The following is a 9,932-nucleotide window of genomic DNA, read 5'->3' as shown; positions in this document are numbered from 1 at the left end:
CTCTAAACACTAGACTACCTGCCACCCGCACCTGCCGCTCTATAGGATGGCGGTCTGAGACCTGGCAGTGTGGTGCCAGGACAACAATCTCTCCGTCAATGTGAGCTAGACAAAGGAGATGATCGTGGACTACAGGAAAAGGTGGGCCGAACAGGCCAACATTAACATCGACGTGGCTATAATGGAGCGGGTCGAGAGTTTCAAGTTCCTTGGTGTCCACATCACCAACAAACTATCATGGTCCAAACACACCAAGACAGTCGAAGAGGACACGACAACACCTTTTCCTCCTCAGGAGACTGAAAACATTTGGCATGAGTCCCCAAAAAGTTCTACAGCTGCACCATCGAGAGCATCCTGATCGGTTCCATCACCGCCTGGTATGGCAACTGCTCGGCCTCTGACCGTAAGGCGCTACAGAGGGTAGTGCGTACAGCCCAGTACATCACTGCGGCCAAGCTTCCTGCCATCCAGGACCTATATACACTAGCCGGTGTCAGAGGAAAGCCCAAAAAATTGTCAAAGACTCCAGTCACCCAAGTCATAGACTGTTCTCTCTGCTACCGCACGGCAAGCGGTACCAGAGCACCAAGTCTATGACCAAAAGGCTCCATAACAGCTTCTACCCCCAAGCCATAAGACTGCTGAACAATTAATCAAATGGGCACCTAGACTATTTTACACTGACAGCCCCCCATCTGTTATTATACTGCTGCTACTTGCTATTTACTATCTATGCATAGTCATTTTACCCCTACCTACAAATTACCTTGACTAACCTGTACCCCCGCACATTGACTCAGTACTGGTACCCCCTGTATATAACCTCGTTATTGTGTTAATTTTTAGAATTTTTTACTTTAGTTTATTTGGTAAAGATTTTCTTAACTCTTTCTTGAACGGCATTGTTGGTTAAGGGCTTGTAAGTAAGCATTTCCCGGTAAGGTCTACACCCGTTTTATTCGGCGCATGTGACAAATAAAGTTTGATTTGATTGGTATGCCATCAGTATGAATGATAACAGCAACACACACACCAAACAAATACATAAAAATGGCTATGTGACATCCATGTGTTAAGTGCTATGTACATATTGCACTTAATGGTAAATACAGAAACAATATGTAAGAAACTACAATTGCGCCAACATAATATCAAGTTGTCACATTTGTGTTTATTTTATTTAACCAGATTGTCCCATTGAGGTCAGAATACATATTTTTCAAAACAGACCACATGAATTGAGGGACTACATAAGAGTGAGGCTGTTGTTTGAATGCCATCTGGCAGAAAATTGGTAAATTATCATGGGTATATTACAGTTTTTAAATCAGTGGAAGAAATCCATTTAATTCAGTACAGAGAACATTAAATCCATCACAGTATTGGTACTGCATAACAAATCAAAGTACACGTGTATATTAACATGGGCAAACTCATTGTATTATTATTTATTTACAATTTCTAGTGTAATCCCATGATGTGTAACCCTGATAACAACCTTTCTTCATTGATAGGAGAAGGCTTGGTTTAGTTTTCTAAAATAGAAATCTCCACGACACCAGGCTGGTCTGCAGGCTTGCCAAAGGAGGATCCTGTTTTAGATTCAGGCTTGCCAAAGAGGGGTGAACCTGTGCTAGATTCCGGCTTGCCAAATGAAAATCCTGTGTTAGATTCAGGCTTGCCAAAGAGGGATAAACCTGTGCTAGATTCCGGCTTGCCAAATGAGAATCCTGTGTTAGATTCAGGCTTGCCAAAGAGGGATAAACCTGTGCTAGATTCCGGCTTGCCAAAGAGGGACAAACCTGTGCTAGATTCAGGCTTGCCAAAGAGGGATAAACCTGTGCTAGATTCAGGCTTGCCAAAGAGGGATAAACCTGTGCTAGATTCAGGCTTGCCAAAGAGGGATAAACCTGTGCTAGATTCCGGCTTGCCAAATGAGAATCCTGTGTTAGATTCAGGCTTGCCAAAGAGGGATAAACCTGTGCTAGATTCCGGCTTGCCAAAGAGGGACAAACCTGTGCTAGATTCAGGCTTGCCAAAGAGGGATAAACCTGTGCTAGATTCAGGCTTGCCAAAGAGGGATAAACCTGTGCTAGATTCCGGCTTGCCAAAGAGGGATAAACCTGTGCTAGATTCAGGCTTGCCAAAGAGGGATAAACCTGTGCTAGATTCCGGCTTGCCAAATGAGAATCCTGTGTTAGATTCAGGCTTGCCAAAGAGGGATAAACCTGTGCTAGATTCCGGCTTGCCAAAGAGGGACAAACCTGTGCTAGATTCAGGCTTGCCAAAGAGGGACAAACCTGTGCTAGATTCAGGCTTGCCAAAGAGGGATAAACCTGTGCTAGATTCCGGCTTGCCAAAGAGGGATAAACCTGTGCTAGATTCAGGCTTGCCAAAGAGGGATAAACCTGTGCTAGATTCCGGCTTGCCAAATGAGAATCCTGTGTTAGATTCAGGCTTGCCAAAGAGGGATAAACCTGTGCTAGATTCCGGCTTGCCAAAGAGGGACAAACCTGTGCTAGATTCCGGCTTGCCAAAGAGGGACAAACCTGTGCTAGATTCAGGCTTGCCAAAGAGGGACAAACCTGTGCTAGATTCAGGCTTGCCAAAGAGGGATAAACCTGTGCTAGATTCCGGCTTGCCAAAGAGGGATAAACCTGTGCTAGATTCCGGCTTGCCAAATGAGAATCCTGTGTTAGATTCAGGCTTGCCAAGGAGGGATAAACCTGTGCTAGATTCTGGCTTGCCAAATGAGAATCCTGTGTTAGACTCAGGCTTGCCAAAGGGGGATAAACCTGTGTTAGATTCAGGCTTACCAAAGAGGGATAAACCTGTGCTAGATTCCGGCTTGCCAAATGAGAATCCTGTGTTAGATTCAGGCTTGCCAAGGAGGGATAAACCTGTGTTAGATTCAGGCTTGCCAAAGAGGGCTGAACCTGTGCTAGATTCCGGCTTGCCAAAGAGGGACAAACCTGTGTTAGATTCAGGCTTGCCAAAGAGGGCTGAACCTGTGTTAGATTCAGGCTTGCCAAAGAGGGCTGAACCTGTGTTAGATTCAGGCTTGCCAAAGAGGGCTGAACCTGTGTTACATTTAGGCTTGCCAAAGGAGAAACCTGTGCTATGCTTTTCCCTACTATTGTTGTCAGATACAAGTTTGGTGAAAGGACCGCTGTCAGTGTTTAATGCTGCCTTACAAAAGTCATCCACGTCAACAGCAGGCTTACCACAAACACCAACAGGACAATTGAAAATGCTGCTACTTGTTGTAGGAGCAGGTTCGGTGTTAAGGACTGCTATACCAGCTCCAGATGCAGGTTTCGTGAACCCTTCAGTGTTAGATAAGGATTTAGTAAGCAGGGGATTGATGTTCATATTAGATGCTGATTTGGTCAAGAGAAGGTTGTCAGTGGTGGACAAGGGTTTGGCGAGGATGGCCTCTACTCTAGCAGCAGGTTTAGTGTCATTTGATGGCCCTTTTTTGGTGAATAGGATCGCTGTGCCAGTTGGAGGTTTGCTCATGGAAGAGTACTTCAAGATAGAGGACTTTGTACAGAGGGAAAGGGGAGTGTTGCAGGTTACTGTCGGTTCCCCCATTACCAGGGCGGGCTTGAAGGCTGGGGGGCTCCCATTGGCTTGACCAATTGTCTTTGGAGCTGAAAGTGAAATAATTGCACAAATATTTTAGCTCACATAGGCTACAGTATTTTGTGTTTTTTTTTCCTGGAAAAATTCTGCATGCTGAGATTATGAACACACTTACATTGGCTGGGCTTTGGTGACTGAAGCATATGGATGGCTTTTACTGTGGAAATGGACACAGATACACACAATTATTATTTCTTACAAGCTTTTAAAACCCAAAGTCCCAATTCAAGGGTTTTCAAAAGATATATAGTACCTCATTCACATCTCACATGCAGTCTTAACCCACTGGGAACACACTGGTTGAATCAATGTTGTTTCCACGTCATTTTAATGAAATTGCATTGAACCAACGTGGAATAGACATTGAATTGACGTCTGTGCCCAGTGGGGAACCTCTGAAATTCTACCTGTGTTCAATATCCTCTTCATTCCTCCATCACAGAAGCATTCCAACTGCTCCTTGAAATGAGTATAAGCTCTCTTCACTGTCCCAAAATCACACAGCGGGTCAATGTTGACGCTCGGCAGGTCTTCAGATACAGGAGAGCTACTGGGGTCTTGGTAATGCTGGAAAGATTGAAGAAAGAAAACGGCTTCACATACAGCTGAACTCCAGGGCAGCAAACTATGTCTGTTTATTTAAAGATATCATTCTGCAAAACCGATTATCCTCAAGATAATCCCGTTTCTACTTCTACTACTCTGTGTAAGGAGTATTAAACAAACAGTGCTTATACCTGAAGGAAGTATGCGTCATCTTGGGTCAGTGTGAGTTTCTTCAGCTCAGAGTCTCTCTTCTTCAGCGCAATAATCTCCTGCTCCAGACGCTGCAGTTGGGCCTCCGCCCGGTTCACCTCCACCTTCTCCTGAGCCCTGATCAGCTCCTTCACCTCGTTGCCCCTCCGCTCCAGGTATACTTTCAGCTCTGAGAGGGTCCTGGTGCTGGCCAGAACAGCTTCCCTTGCAGAGCGCTGATCGAAAGGAATATAGTGGTTTAGACCCTGCCTCAATGTTCTGGTACTTAATTAGCCCCCGACAAAGATCACCAGGGAGTCAGTCGATAGAGTGACCACATAAATACCAATATAAACAAACAGCAATACAATATCTGTGCCCTTGCAAAGAAACAGTCACTAGAACAGATCGTTTTTTTTTTAATGCAAAACCATTTTAATGTTAATCGTCATATCCCACATGGGTTTTACAAATATGTCCTGCAGAATGTGCTGCCCTTTGGTCTGATATGCATTTGGCAACATGCAAGCGCAAGGCCAAGCTTCAGCGCCTGATCAAGACGGTGGGGAGGATCATTGGTAGTATGGACCAAGAATCAGCTGCTTCCAGCCTGTACACAAAACTCATCCTCCAAAAAACGTAACATTTTACAGGACAGTACACATCCCCTTCACCCGAAATTCAGTCAAAGCCTGACTAGGGGAAGACGACTTCTTTAAAAAAGCAGCACAGGAAAAACATATAAGGACTCTTTCATTCCAACAGCCATTAGGCTGTACAATGGATAGTCTAATTGGACTGTTGACTAGTCGATAGGTGTGTACAGTAAATATGTATTGCACTTGCACTGTAAATCTGCAGCCTATTGTACGTTCATATAAAATGTATTGTGTATTATTCTGTGTTTTTATGTATTTTGTCTTTTTAAGCAAATGACCAAATTAATATATCCCTGGTGGGATATTAATGGTGATCTAATCAAATCAATCTAATCTAATTAAAGATGCACTAGTACTTTAGAAAGCTAATGAGATGGAGATAACAGATTCAATGCAGTACAACATGTGTACAGATAAAGTTATGGCAGATTAAGTTCACTTCAAAACGCCACCACCCCTCCCTCTCTGACCTTGATCATATCCAGTATACCCATCTGTAGTAAAACATCCTAGCTCACCTTAAACAACATCAACGCTCCCCTCAGGTGCTCCGCCTCCTCTTCCTTTTCCTTGACTTTCTGTCGACATGATCCTCCTGTGGCTTCTGTCTCTTTCTGTGAGCAGAGAGAAGCCCCAGACAACTCAACATGAGCCTTCCACTTTCTTAACAAACAAATGCGCTAATAGCGACAAAGAAAACATGATAAGTAACACTGAACAGAGAGTGACACACGTGATACTATATGTGATAACCAGCATAGATCAGGATGTGATTTACAAGATTAGGCTAATTGGCAGAACTAAATCACTGTGCCAGAGAGCTTCAGATTACATTTTACATAAAGCTAAACTATGTTCCCCCAATGAGTTTTAGCCAGTCCTGCGTAGCAACCAAGTGGTGCCCAAAGCCCTGGTCTGCTCTATAAAACCTATGTAAATTACAAATCGCCAAAACGGCCAAACAAAACAACATTTTACGGCCGTTTGGGCCTCTAACATTAGATCAAGTTCGATCTCCACAATTCATTATTTTAAAAGTTCGCTACAAATGTAGGTATTTTATTAAGTAGAAGATCCATTCTGACTACCACATTTGTCATCACACAGGACCACGCAGCGTTAGGTTGACTCTCTCAGGCAGGATGAAAACGACTACATCGTGTGGGGTTATTTTTCGGTTTTATGCTTCTGCAGATGAGGAACAGATAGAGTGGAGAAACAACTGTATAAGTAAATCACTGGAAATTGAGTGGTTGCTGACTCTTGAGTATACAATAAGAAGATAAGATCCGTCGCCTGGCAACATGTGATGCGCTAGGAGGCTCGGACCAGCCTGTGCGCCTGCGATAGGCTGATGTAACCGATGTGAAATGGCTAGTTAGTTAGCGTGGTGCGCGCTAATAGCGTTTCAATCAGTGACGTCACTCGCTCTGAGACTTGAAGTAGGGTTTCCCCTTGGGTTGCAAGGGCGTGATGGGTAACGATGCTTCGTGGGTGTCAGTTGTTGATGTGTGCAAGGGTCCCTGGTTCGAGCCCGGGTTGGGGCGAAGAGAGGGACGGAACCTACACTGTTACACTGAGTAAGTCTAAACCACGCTCAGCCTCTACTCTGATAGGCCCGCTCTGATCGGGAACTATCTCTGTCAGAGTATTAAAGAAGAACTTTGTGCTTAAACAGTGAGTTCTCTATACCCTGCGAGGTGGTGCAGTGAGTCCATATATACGAACATCATATTTACCATTTGTACTATTATTCTATTTACTTAAAGATTAATTAAATAATCATTGCAAAACTAAGTTGCATGGTTTGTTTATATCCTAATACCAGATTCGATTGACGCAACCCAACAATCACCATCGGTAGTTTTCTATAGGAAAATCGTGGATGACGTCAGCGCTACAACGATCTACTGGTTTTAATGGCTATGGTTTTAGCGCCTACCTGCTTCTCCATTCTTTCAGCTGATGCAGGGACGGTGACATGGCCTTTGTGATCATACAGTGCACAACTCACACACACACACAGTTTGTCGGTTCTGCAGTAAATCTCCAGCAGTTTGTGATGAGTTGAGCAAACCCGTTCCTGTAATCGTCGGGTGGCATCCAACAGTGTGTGCCTTCCAAAGGCAGGGTTTTCATAGTGGGGCTTTAGGTGAGTCTCACAGTAAGAGGCCAGACACACCAAGCAGGACTTGACAGCTTGGTTCGCTCCTCTAGTGCAGAAGTCACACGCAACCACATCTTCCGTAAGAGGAGCAGCTTGGAGTTCTGTCTTCTTCAGTTTCGCCACCATTTCAGCCAGAATAGTATTTCGGTTCAGAGTGGGCCAAGGTTGTGTAAGACTTTCTTTGCACTGGGGGCAGATCTGACCTCCAATCTGGTCCTCCTGCTCCCATAAGCCCTGGATACAGCCCATACAGTGACTGTGTCCACAAGGCATAGTCACCGGATCTTTCAGCAGGTCTAGACAGATGGGACAGTTGAAGAGGTCCTGTTCCAATGAGATAGAGGCTGACATTTTACTCGACATTGTGTCTGATCTACAGCTAACCAAGTTGTGTGCGGTAACTAGCCTAGAGCGTAAAATACAGAACTGAGGTGGGTACTACACTGACTGAAGAGAACGCACACATATAGTGTAAAAAAAATTTTTTTTTAAAGAGTTTCATTTCTCTTGAAATCCTGACCCACTGTGGGTGTGGTCACATGGTTCATTAGTTTTTTCAGGTCGCGCACCTGTCACCAACGTTGTGCGCGCCAGCGCTTCATCGGACTCACCTGGACTCCATCACGCCATTGATTGCCTGCCATATATCTGTCACTTCCTCAGTTTCATTCCCGTGTCTGCATTGATGTTGTTTTGTTTCTCTTGTCCAGACGTTGCTCGGGCTTTGTGTCTATTTATTATAAAATCCTCACCCTGTACTTGCTTCCCGTTTCACAGCGTCTGTCGTTACGGAACCGTTTAAAGATGGGGAAACAAATGGGGGGGGGGAAATATACACACACACACATTAGCTAGACGCAAAATGCTTCTTTTTTAGGTGAGTCAGCGACATTTAAGATTTTTTTTCAAGTTTCCACACATCTAGTGATATGTGGCTATTATTCTCTTTCTATCGTATATTGTTACTAAACACACCGAATATGCAAATTGACATTTTCTTTGTATGGTTTGAGGCTTTTTTAATGATCATATATATGCAGCTTCCTCTTACTGTCACACATTTTTCAGATGTGTACACAGTTAAATTATGAACTCTTGAGATTATTTTAGAGAATACAGAGAGATACATAGTTAAGTTCGTATTTACTCTGAAATGTACAAAACATTAGGAACACCTTCCTATTATTGAGTTGCACCCCCTTTTTGCCCTCAGAACATCCTCAATTCGTCGGGGCATGGACTCTACAAGGTGTCGAAAGCGTTCTTTATACACACGGGAAACTGTTGGCTGTGAAAACCCAGCAGCGTTGCAGTTCTTCACACTCAAACCGATGCGCCTGGCACCTACTACCATACGCCGTTCAAAGCAACTTAAATATTTTGTCATGCCCATTCACCCTCTGAATGGCACACATACACAATCAATGTCTTAAAGCCTAAAAATGCTTATTCAACCTGTCTCCCCTTCATCTACACTGACTGAAGTGGATTTTTTACAAGTGACATCAATAATGGATCATAGCTTTCACCTGGTCAGTCTGTCATGAAAAGAGCAGGTGTTCCTTATGTTTTGTACACTCAGTGTAAGTAGAATGCGATATCTATTTTCACTTTCAGTTCCGGCTCATACATGTATTCTTATTTTAATGTACACTATGAGGTCACAGATTTGGGATAAAGACCAAATTGGCAGCAGAGAATATCATTAACCGTATCAGTCCCGAGACCCCAGCAAAATTCGGATTTTCATTTATCTGACTTCCATTTATCTGAATGTCCAGCTCTTACATATACATTTTTAAGACAACCAGGGCTACAAGTAGAACACAAAACAATTTGGCATCAACATTTGCATTCATGAGTTTTATTGACAAATTGTCAATTTAAAAATAAGGTGTGCCAAAGACAAAAAAAAAGATAAAAATGAATTTATATGAATGCTGTAATTACAGAAATGGTTTGCTCAATGGGAAATTAATATCCAACAAGTCAGTGACAACTGTGTGGTTTGTAGATTGTGACAGCAACTATGTGAGCTTATTACAGTATTATAGATACTATGTCTAGGATTCCTTATGATCTTCTAATGACTCTTGAGTAGTCCCGTATGGCTCAGTTGGTAGAGCATGGTGTTTGCAACGCCAGGGTTGTGGGTTCGATTCCCACGGGGGACCAGTACGGGACAAAAAAAATGTATGAAATGTATACGTTCACGACTGTAAGTCGCTCTGGATAAGAGCGTCTGCTAAATGACTAAAATGTAAAAATGTTTGAGCATCAGAGCAAAACATATTACATGTTTGTGGGAGCTCAGCTTTTCATAGATTGTTTATAGTTTGTAACTTAAACAATTTGAATCAACTTTTGTTTTAAAGTAAAATTTCAACCACAGGATTATGTCATCATGTTAGTCAAATTTTTACATAGACAAACCTTGTATAAAATATGTTGAATTTGTACCTTTAAAACAACGTCAGCTCTTCATCATTATATCCACTATCAGAAAAACAAAACAATAGGGAGCACTGTGATCTATCTAAAGATACACTTTGGTCTCCTATCCAGGATTTTAACCAAACCCAGCCCTGCTTAGTTATGGTATTTGTCAGTAACTATTTTCAATGTGCTATCGTGAATGATTGTTGAGAGGTCTCTACTTAAAAACGAAATAGATGTACTGTTCTATCGAAGCCATTCAAAAGGGTAGGTTTAAAATCTCTTAA

The 9,932-nt window shown here is 42.9% G+C and overlaps 1 protein-coding gene across 8 annotated transcripts; it reads right to left on the bottom strand.

The window, feature by feature from the left end:
* Positions 1–1,149: 1,149 nt before the first annotated feature.
* LOC115170797 (nuclear pore complex protein DDB_G0274915-like) lies at positions 1,150–7,680 on the bottom strand. 8 transcript variants are annotated; one of them, XM_029727098.1, is made up of 7 exons: positions 6,985–7,680; positions 5,561–5,656; positions 4,386–4,619; positions 4,056–4,215; positions 3,764–3,805; positions 2,055–3,656; positions 1,150–1,913 (listed from the first exon to the last, which is right to left on the bottom strand). In XM_029727098.1, the coding sequence occupies exons 1-7, from the start codon at positions 7,570–7,572 to the stop codon at positions 1,531–1,533; spliced, it is 3,105 nt and encodes a 1,034-aa protein (XP_029582958.1). In that variant the 5' UTR covers positions 7,573–7,680; the 3' UTR covers positions 1,150–1,530. The 8 variants fall into 8 exon arrangements, with proteins under 8 accessions (XP_029582958.1, XP_029582957.1, XP_029582956.1 ...); XM_029727097.1 differs by having other exon boundaries at positions 1,150–2,162; positions 2,304–3,656; XM_029727096.1 differs by having other exon boundaries at positions 1,150–1,877; positions 1,914–3,656; positions 6,985–7,679.
* Between the last annotated feature and the right edge of the window lie 2,252 nt (positions 7,681–9,932).

The sequence above is a fragment of the Salmo trutta genome, chromosome 32 (assembly GCF_901001165.1).
Source record: "Salmo trutta chromosome 32, fSalTru1.1, whole genome shotgun sequence".
Lineage (NCBI taxonomy): Eukaryota > Metazoa > Chordata > Actinopteri > Salmoniformes > Salmonidae > Salmo > Salmo trutta.
This window is presented reverse-complemented; position numbering and strand designations above follow the sequence as displayed.